The sequence below is a fragment of the Rhineura floridana genome, chromosome 3 (assembly GCF_030035675.1).
Source record: "Rhineura floridana isolate rRhiFlo1 chromosome 3, rRhiFlo1.hap2, whole genome shotgun sequence".
NCBI classification, from domain to species: domain Eukaryota; kingdom Metazoa; phylum Chordata; class Lepidosauria; order Squamata; family Rhineuridae; genus Rhineura; species Rhineura floridana.
In genome coordinates this window covers 203,222,973-203,241,380 of record NC_084482.1, presented here as the reverse complement: position 1 = coordinate 203,241,380, position 18,408 = coordinate 203,222,973, and the positions used below count along the sequence as shown (strand labels likewise).

General features: G+C 43.9%; 1 protein-coding gene and 1 long non-coding RNA gene across 2 annotated transcripts in view; one reads left to right on the top strand and one right to left on the bottom strand.

The window, feature by feature from the left end:
• Positions 1 to 17,700, top strand: part of LOC133381172 (zinc finger protein 300-like) — a 28,288-nt gene extending 10,588 nt beyond the window's left edge. The window contains exons 5-11 of the mRNA XM_061619857.1: positions 206 to 228; positions 799 to 911; positions 2,228 to 2,278; positions 5,149 to 5,237; positions 7,472 to 7,598; positions 9,072 to 9,191; positions 12,039 to 17,700. Of these exons, the coding sequence (XP_061475841.1) occupies positions 206 to 228; positions 799 to 911; positions 2,228 to 2,278; positions 5,149 to 5,237; positions 7,472 to 7,598; positions 9,072 to 9,191; positions 12,039 to 13,630 (2,115 nt within the window). The 3' untranslated portion in view covers positions 13,631 to 17,700. The remainder of the gene's footprint in view (positions 1 to 205; positions 229 to 798; positions 912 to 2,227; positions 2,279 to 5,148; positions 5,238 to 7,471; positions 7,599 to 9,071; positions 9,192 to 12,038) is intronic.
• On the bottom strand, positions 8,322 to 18,329 carry LOC133381191 (uncharacterized). Its single transcript, XR_009761640.1, has 3 exons — positions 18,245 to 18,329; positions 13,058 to 13,166; positions 8,322 to 9,155 (listed from the first exon to the last, which is right to left on the bottom strand). It is a non-coding gene; the product is annotated as an uncharacterized LOC133381191 (long non-coding RNA).
• Between the last annotated feature and the right edge of the window lie 79 nt (positions 18,330 to 18,408).

Here is an 18,408-nt window from a genome sequence, read left to right as displayed (position 1 = left end):
CATGATTGATTCATTGGCTCAGTGGTGCCACCTCCCCCCCCCCTTTAAAATTACTGGAAGAACTCTTGGTTGGTGTGTTTTTAATTAAAACTGGAAACATTCTTAATTTTATTTTATATATATAAATTTTTTATATATAAATTTATATAGAGATCTTTGATTCATGCCTGATAGCCTCTTCCCCGCTTTCTTTTTTCTCCTGCAGAGCATCAGAGGGGCTGAGAACAGGTATGTGCTACCCAGTATTTAACTATAGATGAGCTACACTACTCAGGGTTGACTTTGGAACTGCCCTAGTCTGGAAGTTATTGGAGAGAAAAATGGAACTAAGGCTTAGCTGAAAGGGCAGGGGGTGTGGTGTGGTGTGTCTGTTTTCCTAACCTCTTTATAAGCATTCAAAAGGTCCCATCCTTTGGTGATTTGTGGGGAGGGGGGCCACTACAAAAGACCAGTACAGGAAGCATTTCATCCTGTCTAAATAATCAATTTGCTCTACATGGTGTGAGCATATTCCCAAATATGATTGGTTATATAGTGTTGGATCACATCTAGTATGGGATCTCTCATTTGTTAGGATCTCTAATTGGTTGGGATCACTCAAGAAGGAATGAAATTGAAAGGAAATGGCATCAAAGGAGCAACAGGGAGGCAAAATAGTATGGAAACGTAGTATGGAAAAAGTAGGATTAAAGGGTTCAACTCCAGGAAGTTGCAACTTACAAGATCACAAATACATCAGGAAAGCTTTTGCAAAGGCCCTAAGTGGGATCCATTTTTCACTTGCTGTCTCTTTACCAGGAAGAATGGGGTATTTTCAAAGTTTGAAAAAGGTTTTGTGGAACTAGAACAGAGGATAAGGCATCTTTCTGAGAAGAGGATTGCATTACAAGAGTTGCTGCTGACATTTAAAGGTGAGGTCAACCTGCTTGAGGTTGAATTTAAAGGCCTGATGTGTCCCCACAAGTATTAATTCAAGGCAGGGATTATGAAATCTCCATGTAGAATTCTGTCTTGAAATTCATGTTTTTGGCCCAGAGAGCAATTCTTCCTGCCCTTCTGGATCTTTGCTGGTTTTGCTTGCAAGATAATACTTCTTGGCATTCGCAGTTGTAGCCCCCCCTGCAATATTTTTGCCCATGCACATTTTGCTTGCACTTGCATTGCATTGTGCATTTTGTAGTCTTATGATTGGAAATGGACTGCCTTATCCTGACTTATAGCTACCCTATGAATAGGGTTTTCATGGTAAGCGGTATTCAGAGGGGGTTTCCCATTGCCTCCCTCTGAGGCTAGTCCTCCCGACGTGGCTAGGGCCTGCTCAGCTTGCCACAGCTGCACAAGCCAGCCCCTTATTTGGCCACAACTGCCAGCTGGGGGGCAACTGGGCTCCTTGGGACTATGCAGCTTGCCCACGGCTGCACAGGTGGCAGGGCACGTCACCCCTGAGCCACTCACTGTGGGGGTGATCTTTAGCTGGCCCTTGACACCCAGGAGACATGAGCAGGGATTTGAACTCACAGACTCTTGACTCCCAGCCTGGCTCTCCTCCCCATTTTGCTATACCAGCTGAAAAAGGTAACTAAATGGCCATGTTTTTTAAATGGGCCTTGCTGAAAGTCTTGCACAGGATTACAAAAGGTAGGCATGAATGGATTATAATTTCTTGAGAGTAAAGATATTGCAAGATATCACTGAATACTTGTTGCACTGACTCTAAAGAATGACTGATTAATGCATAGCAGATCCAATTAAGCAATATGGATTTTAGAAAGAGCCGATAGAATAGATACATTCCAGTACAGCACATACAAAACCAGAGAGACTCCAGTGTACATATCATATACGTTCCCTCCTTAAGGTTTTGGCAGTAAGAAATCATTCTCTTAAGTGCTAAACCTTATATAGCCAAAACAGCATAATCCAATACAAGGATGAGTTAGCAGGAATCTTAGGGAACCCCAAGGTTTGCAAAGAAAAAGCCATTAGACAAAAAAGTCTAAGCGGGAGGGGCAGGAAGAGCCCCTCCCCAACAGCCCACTGACGATGGAGGATGTTCACTGGCCATTGAATGCTGGATGACTCTTGAGGGAAGGAGAATGGAACGGAGTATCCTGAAAGAAGCCCTGGCTGGAACTCTGAATGGGAGCTGTCCGCACTGCCATACTTTGTTGCAGGTTCCACTTGTAAGGATGAAACGGGACACTTACCTTTCTTGTTCTTTCCTTAGAAATCTTGCTGCTGGAGCTGAGAAGCGATGCAAGCCCGTCTTTCTTATCTGGTAAGACAATGTGAATATTTCCAAATGGCTTAAATGAGACAGACATGCATGGGCTGTGGCTTCTAGATGGTTCTGGGCCTCAATGGACCAATCAGGCTTGAGGTGGCATAAGGCAGCTCCCTAGGATCCTGTTGTGATGCTAAGCCCCACGGTTCTAAATTCAGCCACCTCAGACCCGGTGCATATGGATGGGCTTTTGTAGGTAGGGGTGTGAGAAAAGGCCCCAACGTCCGTGCCCCCTGTGTCTCTTTTCCTGCTCGCCAATAGCCGCCACTGCTGGATTGTTCAGTTTACCATTGTTTATTGGGGACTAGGGTTGCCAGGTTCAATCCCTGAGACTGATGCTGTATCTTTAGGAGAAAAGAAAGTCAGCCAAGTGCAGGTGTTCTTGCAACCCTATAATGGGAAAAACCACAAGGTGGAATTCTCCCTCCCTCCTGTACAACTTTTAAAGATACAAAAGACCTCTTGGAGGCTGGGCCTGGCAACCAAGAGGTCCTCTGTATCTTTAAAAGTTGTGCCGGGAGAAGGGAGAATTCCAACTTGTGGTTTTTCCCATTACAATGTTGCAAGAACACCTGTACTTAGCTGACTTTCTCTTCTCTGCCAGCCCCTCAAGTTTCTCCCCAGCCCTTTCTCCTTGCTGGGTTTTGGGCTTAAGTAGAGCTAGGCCCTCCCTGGCCCACTGTTTCTTCTTGGGTTTAATGGCGAAGCAAGGCTAAGGAAAGGCCCTATTACTGCCACCTACTGGCAAAAAAACCACCACTCCTCACTGCCCCAGTTTCAAAAAGCCTCACATAGCCTTCACAAACTGCCCTAAAACTTCTGGCACCACCCTCCAGAAAGTCACATCCTGAAGGACGGCCCCGGCTGACAAGTCTGTAAGCCCCAAATCACTAAACCTATGAAGAAGAGGCTGTCTGTGTTCCACATACCCAGAGAATGTGATCAACTGTTTCTTCAATCCCATAATCCTCGCAACACCCAGCATCAATTCTCCCAACCCTGCACAAGCCAGTCAGACCAACCTGCCTCTCTGTCGCCCTTTCAGTTTAAAAATTCAAAAATCCCCCAGTGTCCCACTTCTTCCTTTCCTCCTTACTTATAAGGAAACCTGAGGCTTCCATGTCAACAGCAGTCTCTCTCCTCAGCTGTCTGTTTTATCAGGCCCCAATGCAGGGGGGGGGAATGGCTTGTCTTGTCTGGCTGCAGACTTGCTTCCCAGCCATTGTCTACTAGCAAGCTCTGCTGACTGGCGCCCTGATCTTGCATCTGCGCACGGAGGGTGGGGTGCTCCTTCACTCATATGTACTGCCTTCAGTGTACTTTGGACTTTCCAGAGCTTCATAAGCGGGGGGAAAGGGTTAAGCCAATGGCCTTGCATAAAGGGTGGGTTTTTTTGAGAAGGATTGGTTATTGAGAAGACTTACTCGTCTCCCAGGTATTTTAGCATGTGTTTTTAAATTGTTTTTAATTATTTTTTTCAATTGTGTTTTTCAATTGTCTTTTGTGTTTTAAAATTTGTATATTTGTTTTTATTGTTTTTAAGTGCTGTCAACCGCCCAGAGAGCTTCAGCTATGGGGCGGTATATAAATATAATAAATAAAATAAATAAAAAATAAATTACTCTTAAAAGCCTCCAGAGATTGCTGCCCTTGCAAATAAGGGCAGAAACGGGATCGCAAGTTTGACTGGTCCCCAAGGTTAAAAATTTCCTGCACGGAGAAAATTAGCACGTGAGGGATAAGGCTAGATAGGTGGTTGCGCAGGGCACTGCACCTCTTCCCAAGGGATATCCACAGGGCCTGCTTGCTGGCAAATTTTTCTGTGGCTTGCAAAGGCTTTTTTTTTAAAAAAGTTGACAGACTTTTTAGGATTTATTTTCTGCTGTTTCATGAACTGCCTTTCCTTGCCAGCTGGGTTGTTTTTGCCCTACGGTGGGGGTGAGGAACCTCAGACCAGGGCCCCCAAACGTGACCCTGCAGGCCCCTCTGCCCAACTTGTGGAACTCTCCCTAGGCCACGCTTCTCACTGGCCCTGCTTTGCACCCTGTGTTTTCTGTCTGGCTGAAATGTGTCCTTGCACTCTGATATGCTTCTTGCTTGCCTGGGTGGAGGATAGAGAGGGGGGGCAGGTTAAAAACCAGCCTACTGTACAAAGGCAAAAAATTACGTTTGTTGCTTTGCCCACCTCCAACCCTTGGAAGTGTGGTCAGAAGAGAATGTAGCCCTGGGGCTGGAAAAGATGTTTTTATTATGCTGTGTCATACTGCTAATTTTTAATTCTGTTTAAATGGGCTTTATTTTCTTTTATATATGAAAGCTGCTTTGAGAGACTGTTGAAATGGGTGGGTGGGGGGTTGTAGACAAACAGAAAACTGTGCAAGTTGGGACGGCTTGGGACCACAATACCTGATGGACCGCCTCTCCCGACACAAACCCACCTGTACACTATGCTCAACATCCAAGGCCCTCCTCCGGGTGCCTACTCCAAGGGAAGCTGGGAGGATGGCAACAAGGGAGAGGGTCTTCTCAGGAGTGGCCCCCAAAATATGGAATGATATTGTTGACGAGGTGCGCCTGGCGCCAACACTGTTATCTTTTCGGCGCCAGGTCAAGACTTTCCTCTTCTCCCAGGCATTTTAGCATGTGTTTTTAAATTGTTTTTTTAAAATGTGTTTTTAAATTTGTATATTTGTTTTTAATGTTTTTAATTGTTGTAAACTGCCCAGAGAGCTTCGGCCATGGGGCGGTATACAAATGTTGTTGTTGTTGTTGTTGTTGTTGTTGTTGTTGTTGTTGTTGTTGTTGTTAATAATAATAATAATAATGTGTGCAGTGAACTTCTGAACAATATTCTTTGTTCCCAGGAGACCGAGGAAGGTCTTCATTCTACTCCAAATTTCTGCATCCTTGCAGAAGACGTGGAGGAAAAATAGTTGCGTTGGATCTTGCTCAGGTAAAGGGATTTGCAAAGTGGCAGCTGGGAAGGGAAGAGGGACTGTGGGTATGGAAACTTGGAGCAGCAGCTTTTCTGGATTAATTAATTCAGGTTGGAAAGGCAGTCCCTCTCTGCTGCCTCTCCTCCACCCATAGTTGCACCTGCCTAATGTTATTTTTCATTTTAAAAAAAAGGATGGTGGGGACCCCTTGCATGGGTTTGTTTATTTATTTAGAAACCACTTGCTCCAAAAAAATAATAATCTCCAAATGGTGTACAAGTTCAGTCCTATATAATACATGACTAAAGCTGCAATCCAAAACATGTCTACTCAGAAGTAAGGCCCTTTGGGTTCAATGGCACTTACTCACTGGTTAGCGTGTATTGGATTGCAGCCTAAAATGGCACAAGACAATTAAAAACAAATGTACATATAGCCATTGTTTAAAAACAAAGATAAATCAATAAAACATTTCAAACACATTTAAAAACAAACATAACTAAATTGTGTGTCTAGATAGGCTTGCCAAAACAGAAAAGTTTTCAGCAGCCGTCTAAAACAGTACAGTAGGGCCCCACTTAACGGCGCTTCGCATTCCGGTGTTCCGCTAATGCAGCAGCTTTCAGTTAGGGGAAATTCCCCGTTTTAAAGCCGTTTTTGTGTTTTTGTGGCATTTTGCGGCATTTTCACGCGACGTGCCCCATTATACTCAATGGGTTCTGCTTTACGTCGATTTTCGCTTTACGGTGGCAGTCCGGAACGGAACCTGCCGTATAAGTGGGGCCCACCTGTACAGTGAAGGTGCCTTCCTATCATCAATAGGTAGAGAGTTCCAGAGCACAGGAATAACTCCTCACAAATGTAAAATGAATGATCGGTTGCATTCCGCTAAATTCTTTTATTTTATTATTTTACTTTTTAAATTTATATCTATGAAAATGGAAATGGACTACCTTCAAGTCAATTCCGACTTGTGGCGACCCTATGAATAGGGTTTTCATGGTAAGTGGTATTCAGAAGGGGTTTACCACTGCTGTCCTCTGAGGGTGAGAGGCAGTGACTGGCCCAAGGTCACCCAGTGAGCTTCATGGCTGTGTGGGGATTCGAAGCCTGGTCTCCCAGGTCATAGTCCAGGACCTTAACCACTACACCACACTGGCTGTCTGATAAAACTATAAAAACCTCTTAAAACCAATTCCAGTAGAGATGCAGACTGGAGAAGATCCCAACTTAAAAAGCTTGTTGGAAGAGTAAGCTCTTGACCAGGCACCAAAAAGATGACAGAGACGGGTGCCTGTCCTAATATTTAAGGAGAGGGAACGCCAAAGCGTAGATGCCACAACACTAAAACCCATTCCTATATTGTGCAAAATGGACCTCCTGATAAGATGGTCTCTGCAGGAAGCTCTCGCATGCAGAGCGCAGTGATGGACTGGTTATATATATATATATTTATTTAATTAATTTAATTTATATACCGCCCTAAGCCTGAAGGCTCTCTGGGCGGTGTACAAAAAGATAAAAACAAGCACAATATATAAATACAATAAATCAAGAAACAAAACAAACAAACAACAAAAGAACCAAACAACGTCCAAAATACGGAAATGCTGTTAAAATACACTTTAAAATGCCTGGGAGTATAAAAAGGTTTTCACCTGGCGCCGAAAAGATAGTAGCGTCGGCGCCAGGCACACCTCATCGGAAAGACTGTTCCACAATCTTTCAGGTATCAACTTTCAAGTAGACCAAATAAAATGAATGGACTAATACTAATTTCTACTGGACTAATTCAAGTCCAGTAACTTCAGTGGGTCTACTCTGAGAATGCTTTAGCATTGTATACAACCTACTGTGTGGCACTTATAAAAGTGCAAGTTCAGCAGATTGAAATGACCAAATAGGCACTATGGAAGGAAGATGATTCCTTAAGTGGTCCCAAGCTGTTAAGGGCTTTATGTGCCAACAGGAACTATTGACCTGGTAATGAATTGGCAGTCAATGCAGATGTGATATGCATGTGACATGTAGTGTTCCCCTGGATGACAAACTGCGAGGTCTCTGCATCTGCTCAGAGGCACTCTCTTCTTCCTCACTGTTTTACATGATTTATTAATTAAATGTTGTTATGTATTAATGAAATTTATATCCTGCCCTTCCTCCCAAAAGGAAGAATGTCGGGTGTCAACAGGGATGGAAGAAAGGGCTTGTGTTCTGCCATCCCTATTGAACAGGGGTCTTTCTATTTCAGGAGCCTGTGTCCTTTGAGGAGGTAGCTGTGCATTTCACTGAAGGGGAGTGGGCTCTCCTGGACCCCCATCAGAGAGCCTTGTATAGGGATGTTATGAAGGAGAACTATGAAAATGTGACCTCATTAGGTAAGATTTTTTTATCTTGCATTTTGAGCATGGTGTGTGTATCACTGCACTCTGCTGATCCCCATCTGATGTTATAAGATTCAGTAACTGTTACCTTCAGACCACACCTTATCATTTGATGGCTGAAAGGGATTGTTCCTGGCAACCCAAAGACCACTGATGAAAAAATGTTTTTAATGTGTTCTAGAATGCTTTTGCTTTTAACTTAGGTTCTAGAATGTTTTTGCTTTGTTTATATGTGCCGCTCAGGGCTCCTTCAGGAGGAAGGGCAAAATACACATTCAATAAGTAATAATACCTTGGGACTGTGCTTGCCTTTTCCAACTGTTTTTCACTCTCTGTTTGCACAGCTTCTTTGGTGTGAAGCTTTTTTTATATATATAAAAAAGAGGGTCTTCATACTTGAAGCAATCCCAGCCAATCAGGGATCGTGCAGGTAGCATAACAACATTGTTGTCATGCAGCAAATTTGTTCTGACTGCACAGTGGCATAATGAAACCAAACCAGGAAGCATCCACCTTACTCTACTCTGATTTGGCTTATTGCACAGAAAAATGTGATTGGGCCTATGGCTTTGTCACTCAGTCTGTTTGATCAGATTTGACTATGTCTGTCTGTCAGTCAGATTTTGTTTATTTGTAGTCAGTGGCCAATACAATATAACAAAAGAAGCAAGACCACCCACGAATTAGTTATATATACATTTTCAGAAATGCAAGTTGTCAAAAATTAGGGTTGTATCCAGCCCTGCCATTCCTCTCTCACAACTGATGTCTGCTTGCACAATGGAACTTCCCCCTCCTCTCCCTGCAGCTCCCTGTGTACCCTCAAAATGTGCTTCAGAGGATTGAAAGACCCCCGTACAGATTTTAGGGGTGCATGGGGAGAGGAAAGGGAGGTCCTGTTGCACAAGCAACATTCCACTTGGATACAATCTTAAGATTCTAAAAGTTCCCCAAATCATTTACTTAAAAAAAAAAAATCCCCTTGGGATTTTTGAGTCAGAAAAGCAGTTTGTAAGTGCTAGTGCATATAAGCTACCCTGTAGGGAAAAATGTGTCTGTTAGCAGACATCCAGTTTTCAAATCATATTGACCTTCTAGAAAATTCTGAAATGAATAGAGGAATCTCTCCGATTTGGCTAAGTGATAGTGTCATGAAGCCAAATCAGATTTAGAACAGTGCTTCCTGCCCTCACTCTGCGTGGGCAATATTTGCTCTGTGTTGCAAGCCCCATCCCATCTTAGATATATTTCCCCCCCCTTTCCTCCTAGCACACATTTGGGCATGTGGGGCTACTCCCAGAAGACTCAATCTGTGTATGGAAGTCTTCCTGGATCAAAACATTCCCTGCCACGGAAGGTTTCTGGCTGTGAAGTTATATAGGATGGTTCACAAAAACAAAACAAAAAAACCCACCCTGCTTGAATTAACAACACGTTTTCTTCTCTCTGCTTTCACTTTTGCACCAGTTCTTTCCCTCACCCATCCGGATCGGAACTCCTGGGTGGAGGAAGGGGATGAGGCCATCTTCCTGGTTCCACTCTCTCCGGGTTCTGAGAAAGGGGACAAATATGAAGTCACCAAAACAGGTGGGAGAAGAGGACGTCAACATTGTACTTGCACTCTGCCTTCTTTGTCAGTGGCTACTAGCCACGATGGCTAGATTCTGCCTCCAGAGTGGGAGATTGTTTAGCTCTGAATACCAGTTGCTGGAAATCCCAACTAGGGAGAGTTGTTGCGTTCAAGTCGTGCATAGGTATTTGGTTGGCCACTGTGAGAAAAGGATGATGCCCCCTCCCTTTTACAATAATCCATAATATGGGATGTGCTTTTTAAAACGGTGACTCAGCACTGAAATGACATTTTTTAATGAGCTGTCCACTAAAGAGAGGCCACGTTCCCACCATACATTGAAAGCACTTATCCCACCTTAAACAGCCATGGCTTCCCTCCAAAGAATCCTGAAAAAGGTTGCTTGCAAAGGGTACTGAGAGTTGTCAGGCATCCCTCTGTTCCCCTTACAGAACTACAATTCCCAGAGTGGTTTAGCAATCAATCCCTCTTCCCAGGGAAGTCTGGGAACTCTAGGTGCATATGCAGCAGTTCTTGCCAAAATATTGGGCTGAAGGCCTAATCCGCACAGTGTGCTGAACTCAGTGGGATCCAGTATAATTACCATCATGATTTGCCCATGGAATAGCTGGATGGTATATGTGTGAGAGGGGGAGAAAGATGTGTTAGATCTTGGTAAAGACATTTTAAATATGTGTATAAGTGGCAGCTCTTGCCAATAGATTAGCCTAAACCAGTATAGTGTACTTTGTTGGCACCCCATAGCTCTGAATAAGCCTTGATAGCGAGAACCAGGGTTTGTTGACCTGAATTTGCATATATATTATATGCAAATTTGTGCCATGTTCCTATGGCATGAGTCTTTCAAGTATCTAGCAATGCCCATTGGTCATGACAGCATAAAAGGGAAACAGAACCAAAGGCTGAACTTTCTTGGGAAGGGCTGTTTCTTAGTAACAGAGTAGCTGTGTTGCGTGTAGAAGGTCCCAAGTTCAATCCCTAGCATCTCCAAGACTCCCTGCCTGAAACCCTGGAGGGCAGCTGCTGGTCAGTGTAGGCAGTATAAGGCAGGTTCCTATGATTCCATATAGTGTTCTGTTACTCATGATTACTCAGAAGTAAGTCCTACTGAGTTCCATGGGGCTTGCTTGCCGGTAAGTGTGTTTAAGATTGCAGCCCTATTAGCTTAGGTTAGGTTAATTGAATTTATGAATTGCTTCCCACAACAAAAAGTCCTGAAATAATTTACAAGATGCAGTAAGAAAATACGTAAACATATTAAATGCATAGTTCAAGGGTCTAGTTTTGGTGTACAAAGCCCTGTACAGCTCGGGACCAGGATACCTGAAAGACCGTCTTTTCCCTTACATACCCAGTCGATCACTGCGCTCTGCAGGTGAGGGCTGTGATGTTCCTGCTTATATTGTAAATATGGTAAGTGCTGGTTATATAGAAGACGTATGGTAAGTGGAGTGAAAGAGGAGGGGGGAGTACATGAGCAGTAGAATGCTGGATGATTGTCTGAGCGTTTGAATGGCTGGAAGTATAAATGGAAGAATGACAGTTGAATCTGGGAGGTGGTGAATTGTGTGGTGGTGTTTGGAGGTGAATTGTGAGGTGCAGGTTGGAGAGAGGTGGATGTTGGAGGGTCGGTGTTGTTGTGGAGATTGAGTCGGAGTTCTGAGGCAATTAGTAAGAAGTAAAGTACATAACAGAATATAGATGAAACCACACGCTTGTGAAGCATTCCTTAAGTAATCTTGTTATTTCTAGTTCTTAATAAATATTTCTTGGTTAAACATAAGCCTGATTCCTTCAGCTGGGAAACACATACCAGGGGGGATAGCAAAGTAACCAAGGCTGAACAGTTGTATTGAATGGTGGCAGCGGCAGATCGGAGGAAAGTGTATCTAGTTCCACAGAGAAACCCAGGGCTGTATGCTTCAGAGTCAAGAGGCTGCAGGGGGGGTTGTGAATTACCTATACCCATAGACACAAGGTATCGAGATAGCCTGGCAGAGACTGAGGCACAGTCTAAAGGTTATAAGAGATACAAGAGTGTGGGGTAGTAAGGCCTAGCAGGGGGATTTGTTGAAATCTGTGCTAGAGCTGTAAAGGGTAAGAAGAAAACCTGACGTTCCTGTCTGCTGGTAGCCACAAGTGAGAGCTTCACAGGTGGTGCTGGGGAAGGATGTCACAAGGGCCTCCTGCAGATACCATCTTATCAGGAGGTTCATTCTGTACAATATAGGAAACGGACCTTTAGTGTGGTGGCACCTACCCTGTGGAATTCCCTCCCTTTGAATATTAGGCAGGCGCCATCTCTGCTATCTTTTCAGCGCCTTTTGAAGACTTTTCTTTTTCAACAAGCCTTTTAAGATGAGAGCTGTCCCAGTCTGTGTCTGTGTCAGAATTGCTTAATATGCTTTTTAATAATGTTTGTAACCCTTTTAAAAAAAATTTAAAATGTTTTTAATGCTGTTTTATCTTAATGTATTTTAAGATTTGTTTTTATGATGTTTTAAAGTGTTTTTAGTGCCTTGTTTGCCGCCCTGGGGTCCTGCTGGGAGGAAGGGCGGGTACAAATTAAATTAATAATAATAATAATAATAATAATAATTCAAGTAAAACCCTCCAATCATTGGCACTGCCAAAATGCCTGGGAAAAACAAAAGCATCTTAGTCATCATTTTGGCATGAGGCAAAGTTGGTGTCAGGCAGGAGAGTTCCATACTACAGAGAAGGCCTGTTCTCTTGACTGTTTTCTCCAGGCCCCTCTCTGAGTGGCACTCAGATGGCAGGGTCGTATGTGGAAAGCCATCCTTTAAGTATTCACCTAGCTCTCTTTTCCCTCTTTCTTGCAGTGCAAGATGGCCAGGAGAATATAAAGGAAAAGGAGAAGAATCTAGTGGCAGAAAGTTCTGAGGATGTTGAAAATTCTAAGGAATATACTCTAAAGAAGCATCAAATGCCAGGAAATGCTAAAGAAGTTGAGCAATCTAAGGGAGTTGTTCTAAGGAAAAACCTACTGCTAGGAAACTCTAAGGCAGTTGAAAATTCAAAGGAAGATGTTCTAAGGAAGAATCTAGTGCCAAGAAAGTCTAAGGACATTGAAAATTCTAAGGTAGACATTCTAAGGGAGAATCTACTGCCAGAAAATTCTAAGGCAGTTGAAAATTCTAAGGTAGACATTCTAAGGAAGAGTGTAGTGCCAGCAAACTCTAAGAAGTTTGAGCATTCTAAGGGAGACATTTTAAGGAAGAATCTAGGGCAAGGAAATTCTAAAATAGTTGAAAATTCTAAGCAAGACATTCTGAGGAAGAGTCTCATGCCAAGAAATTCTAAGGACATTGAAAATTCTAAGGTAGACATTCTAAGGAAGAGTATAATGCCAGGAAACTCTAAGAAGGTTGAGCGTTCTAAGGGAGACATTTTAAGGAAGAATCTAGTACCAGGAAATTCTAAGGAAGACACCTCTGTGAGAATGGACAAAGAGAGAGTGCTCCAGGGTCATGATGGGAGAGATGTTCCTTGGCATCAACGCAGATCAGAAAGACAGCAGAAAGCTGCACAAATGACCAGACAGGAGAATCCAATTCCTTCTCCAGAAGACTGTTGGGACATTGGTAAAACCACTGCTCAGAAGGAGATCTGCAAGGGCAGGAGGCAAAAAGCATGTCCCAAATGTGGGAAAGTGTTTACTCAGAGTGTACTTCTTCTTAAGCATAAGAGAACTCACACTGGAATGAAGCCATATCAATGTTTGGAGTGTGGGAAAATCTTCAGCCAGAGTTCCCACCTTAATAAACACAAGAGAACTCACAGCAGAAAGAAACCATTCAGATGTTCAGATTGTGGGAAAACTTTCCATCGGAGCTCTCACCTTGCTTCCCATCGAGGAATCCACACAGGAGTCAAACCATATAGATGTTCAAGTTGTGAGAAAAGCTTCCGTCGAGGGCCTGACCTTAGGAGGCACCAGAAAATCCACACTGGAGAGAAATTGCATAAATGTTTACATTGTGGGAAAAGCTTTGGTCTGAGCTCAAGCCTTATTAAACATGAAAGAATCCATACAGGAGAGAGGCCATATAAATGCTCAGACTGCCCAAAAAGTTTCAGTCAGAGATCTCATCTTATTGTACACAAGAGGATTCACACGAAAGACAAACCATACAAATGCTCTTTCTGTGGCAATGGGTTTAGCCAGAAAGCACATCTTACTTCACACCAGAGAATACATACAGGAGAGAAACCCTATAAATGCTCTGACTGTGGCAAAAGTTTTAAACTGAACTCAGCATGTATGAAACATGAGAGAAGCCATGGAAACTGTTTGGATGCTCAGGCTATAGGGAAAGTTTTAGTTGAAGCTGCCACCTCACACTGCACTGCAGGATCTACAAGAAAGTGGAACTTTAGAAATGTTTCAAGAGTGGCAAAAATGATAGCTTAACCATGCATAATGAAATATCTCATGAAAAGGGAGGCTGCTTAGGGCTGAAGTAGACATGCCATGGAAGAGCTGTGATTAGAACTTCCAAGACCGTATTCAGCTAACTCGTTGAGTTAGCAGAAGGCAGTGCAATGGGACTTTCCTGCCTCTCCTCCCTCTTTGCACACTTGTGCCCACCCCAGATTTGCTCCGGAAGGGTTAGAAGAACCCCCAAAATAGCATGCAAAGGGGAGGATATGGGGAGATCGTTCAGTCAAGCAAGCGGAAATGCTTCTGCTGACAAAATGATCTCCTTAGCAGAGCTTGGAAAAGTTACTTTTTTGAACTACAACTCCCATCAGCCCAATCCAGTGGCCATGCTGGCTGGGGCTGATGGGAGCTGTAGTTCAAAAAAGTAACTTTTCCAAGCTCTGCTTAGCGCTACGCTGAATACAACCCCCAGTTTCTTTTTTACCTGGAAAGCAACAGTGGCCGGTTCCACTTTTGATTTTCTCAATGCAATTACATTTAAATTTCCTTCTTACCCTCTCCCCCACACTTCACATACAAACAGTGGAGCAGCTAGGCCTGAACCTCTGAGCTGAAGTCCAGGACGTCTCAGGCTAGCCCCTCCCCCACAAATGACCACCCATAGAGTGACAGATGATGGGGCAAGAGCAAACTGGCTGTGTGTCAGACTGGCATGGGCATGCCTATTCCTGTGAATGTAATTTGTTTTAATTATATTTAATATTAAATTTTTAACTGTTGGAATCTGCCCTGGCACCTGCTGGTGAAGGGTGGCTAATAAATGTGATGCTGCTGCCAGGGCCCAGGAGGTGATGCAGGTTGCCACAGCATCCTTCTTTTATTATTTTTACCTTCAAAGTAGAAAGTAAGTGCGTTTAGGATGAGGTCAGCAGAAACAAACTCCATTTTATTCCTCCAGCCATGATGTTGCTATAATTTAAAGGAGTTTCAAATGTGGAACTGCACATGTTCAGAGTCTTTCTTTTTTTAAAAGCAGGGTTGGCAAATTGTGTTTTGTACTAACACAGCCTTCAGCAACCTCCTGCCCTGTAGATGTTTTGTACCACAACTCCTGTCAGCCTCCAGCAAGATGGTCAGTGGCAAAGGATGATGGGAATAGGAGTTCAAGGTCATTTCTAGGTGACCTGCTTCCAGATTCACCCTTATTCAAGCATGCTTGGAGGAGGCTGAATATCTGCATCTGGCTTCAGGTCCAGTCATGGCACTGAAACTGCCTTAGTTGCCCTGGTTGATGACATTTGTTGGGAGAGAAAAAGGGGGAGTGCAACCGTGCTAGTTCGTCTTAATCTTTTGGTGGCTTTTGATACCATTGACCATGGTGTCCTTCTGAAGTGGCTCAGGGAGGTGGGGGTAGGGGGCACTGTCCTTCAGTGGCTCTACTACTACCTCGAGGGATGTTTCCAGAAAGCAGTTATGGGAGGCTACTGTTCAACCCCATGGGAGTTTCCTGTGGTGTCCTGCATAGTTCTGTCTTGTCCCCTGTACCATTTAACATCCATATGAAGCTGCTGGGAGTTGTCATCAGGAGTTTTGGAGTGAAGTGTCACCAGTATGCGGATGACACCCAGCTCTCTCTCTCTCTCTGTTCCATCTGAATGAGGAGAGGCAGCTGAGGTGCTAGACCGGTGCTTGGAGATGGTGATGAGCTGGATGTGCTAACAAACTGAAACTGAATATAGAAAAGACGGGTGTTATACATCCAGAGTTCTCATGTCTGGGAGGTGGGGAGATGCCCTGTTCTGGGCAGGGTTGGACTCCCCTGGAAGGAACAGGTCCACCGCTTGGGGATATTCCTGGATCCAGCATTGTCACTCGACACCCAGGTGGCCTTGGTAGGTTTGTTGTTATGTGCCTTCAAGTCGATTACGACTTATGGCGACCCTATGAATCAGTGACCTCCACGAGCATCTGTCATGAACCACCCTGTTCAGATCTTGTAAGTTCAGGTCTGTGGCTTCCTTTATGGAATCAATCCATCTCTTGTTTGGCCTTCCTCTTTTTCTACTCCCTTCTGTTTTTTCTACCATTTTTGTCTTTTCTAGTGAATCCTGTCTTCTCATGATGTGTCCAAAGTATGATAACCTCAGTTTCATTGTGTTAGCTCCTAGTGATAGTTTAATTTGTTGTAACACCCAATTATTTGTCTGGTTTGCCAGCTATGGTCCCTTTTGGACAGAGATCACTCGGCCACGGTACTCCATGCTCTGGTAACTTCTAGAGTAAATTATTGCAATGCACTCCACCCAGGGCTGCCCTTGAAGACAACTCAGAAACTTCAGTTCAGAAATGTCCAAAATGCAACGCCAGATTACTGGCTGGGGCTCCCTTTAGAACTCATATAACCCCTGTTCTAAAATAGTTGCATTGGTTGCCACTTCATTTCCAGGCCCAATTTAAGGTATTCATACTAGCATTTAAAGCCCCAAATGACATCTGCCCCAAATAGCTGAGAGATGGCTTCTTCCCTACAGACCCTCGGGTGCTGAAATCGGCAGAAGGGTCCTTCTTGGTAGTTCTGCCACCCTCAGAAGTTTGGGGATGGTGGTCTGAGAGAGGGCATTCTCTGTGGCAGCCACTAAGTTGTGGGATACCCTCCCCACTTTTAAACTGGAACCTGCTAGTGAAGGGTGGGTAATAACTACATTATACTACAACAACAACTACCACTAATAATAATAATACTGATCTGTTTGCAGGGAGGTTGGATGACCCTGAGTCAAGTAGATATTGTCCCACATTTTCTTGTCACTCCTTATTGGAAAAAAAGTCCCATTTTTGGAGGGAAGCGGAGCTGTTGCACAAGGGTGCCAAATCAACTTTGTGACTGCATCCCACCTGCAAAATAGTGACTGGAGGTGCCTCAAAACACCTGGAGGGTGCCAGGTTGGGGAAGGGTGATCTACACTCTGGCAGCAGCTCTCCAGGATCTCAGACAGGATTCTTCTGCAGCCCCTGCGGGGGATTGAACCAGGGGGCTTTTACATGCCCAGCGTGTGATCTACCAGTGAATTATGGCATATAAAGCTCCCACAGCACCTTACAAATTGATTTTTAAAAATATCACACAATCCCTTCCCTCACAGTTACAATCTAAAGAGACATGGCACAAAAGGAAACAGGTGGAGGAGGGAAGAGGTTCTAGCTGAGCCTTTGGTTTGCTGTGCTGATTTTCTGTTTGCTTTATAGACAAATGCTGACGAGAGCATTTAAGGTGACAGCAGAGCTGCAGTCCATTCTACCACCTCATTTTTCTGTGCCTGTCGATTGTTCTGGTTAGTGTCAGAACAGGATTGTGGAGACCGGAATTCAAATCCCCAGTTGAGCTATAAAGCTCACCAGATGATTCTGGACCAGTCTCTCTCTCTCTCTCTCTCTCTCTCTCTCTCTCACACACACACACACACACACACACTCAGCCTAATCTACCTCACAGGGCTGTTGTGACGATAAAGGTACGGGAGAAAATAACCAGGAATACTATTTTGAGCACCTTAAACTGTTCAGAACTTGAACAAATAATTCCTCCTCCAAGTCAATGGGACACATGTAGTACTTTGCTGTCCTGCTAGGGTTTTGAAGAAGGCTTACGATAATAACTTTACAGCTGCAGGTTGTAAAAAAATTGAATTCATTCTGCTGATAGGTTTTCTGATTGTATTGGTTTTATGGCCTGGTTAATGTTGATTTCTTCAGAAATTGCAATGGTTGTGTTCCATTTGTATATCCCTTTAGGTGTTGATTTTAATGGAACAGTGAGCCAGAAATGTTGAAATGAGGTCATAGGCTTCATTCCTTTGCACACTCACCCGGGAGTAAGTCCTGCTGATCAAGGCAGTGGCCCATCTAATCCAGCATTCTGTTCTGACAATGGCCAACCAGATGCTTCAGTGGGAAGCCTGCAAGGAGGACCTGAGCGCAACAGCAACTCTCCCCACTTGCGATTCCCAGCAACTGGTATTCAGAGTCATATATAGCCTCCGAAGTGGAAGTAGAACATAGTTATTGTGGCTAGTAGCCATTGGTAGCATTATCCTACGTGCATTTGCAGAGCTTGGAAAAGTTACTTTTTTGAACTACAACTCCCATCAGCCCCAGCCAGCATGGCCACTGGATTGGGCTGATGGGAATTGTAGTTCAAAAAAGTAACTTTTCCAAGCTCTGCAATTATCTTTTAAAGCCATCCAAGGTTGGTGGCCGTCACTACATCTTGCCAGAGCAAATTTCACAGTTTGTGTGCTGCATGAAGAAATTATTTTCTCTGTCCTGAGTCAACATTCTGCTTCATTGGATGGCCCTAAGTTCTACCTATCCATTTTCTCTCATGGATGACAGAGGTCTCCACGTGGGTACTATAGCTCCCCCTACAGCTCGAAGACAGGAAATGCTTCAGGAAATGTTTTTTGCTCCTCCCTTCCTGCTGAGGCTCAGTTTTCTTTCCTGTCTCAGCTTGGAGCACACCTTTTCTGACTGTCTTCCTTTCTGGCCTAGTTTCTCTCCTCCCTTTTGCCTAGATTCCAGTTTTTTTTGGCCTATCTTCCAGCTATGTATTCTTCTACTTGTTTTATAATAATAATAAAAAATTACCTTTAGTTCTCTGTCCTTCTGGTTTCACTTTCATTTCTGCGGCCTTCCGCTCCCTGCAAGCATGGAAAAGACGGCATCTTACTCTTCGAAGAAGAAGAAATATTCAAAAAAATCAGGGCAGTACTCAGCCTCGGCTGCAGTCAGCTCCCACCCGCCCCAGATTC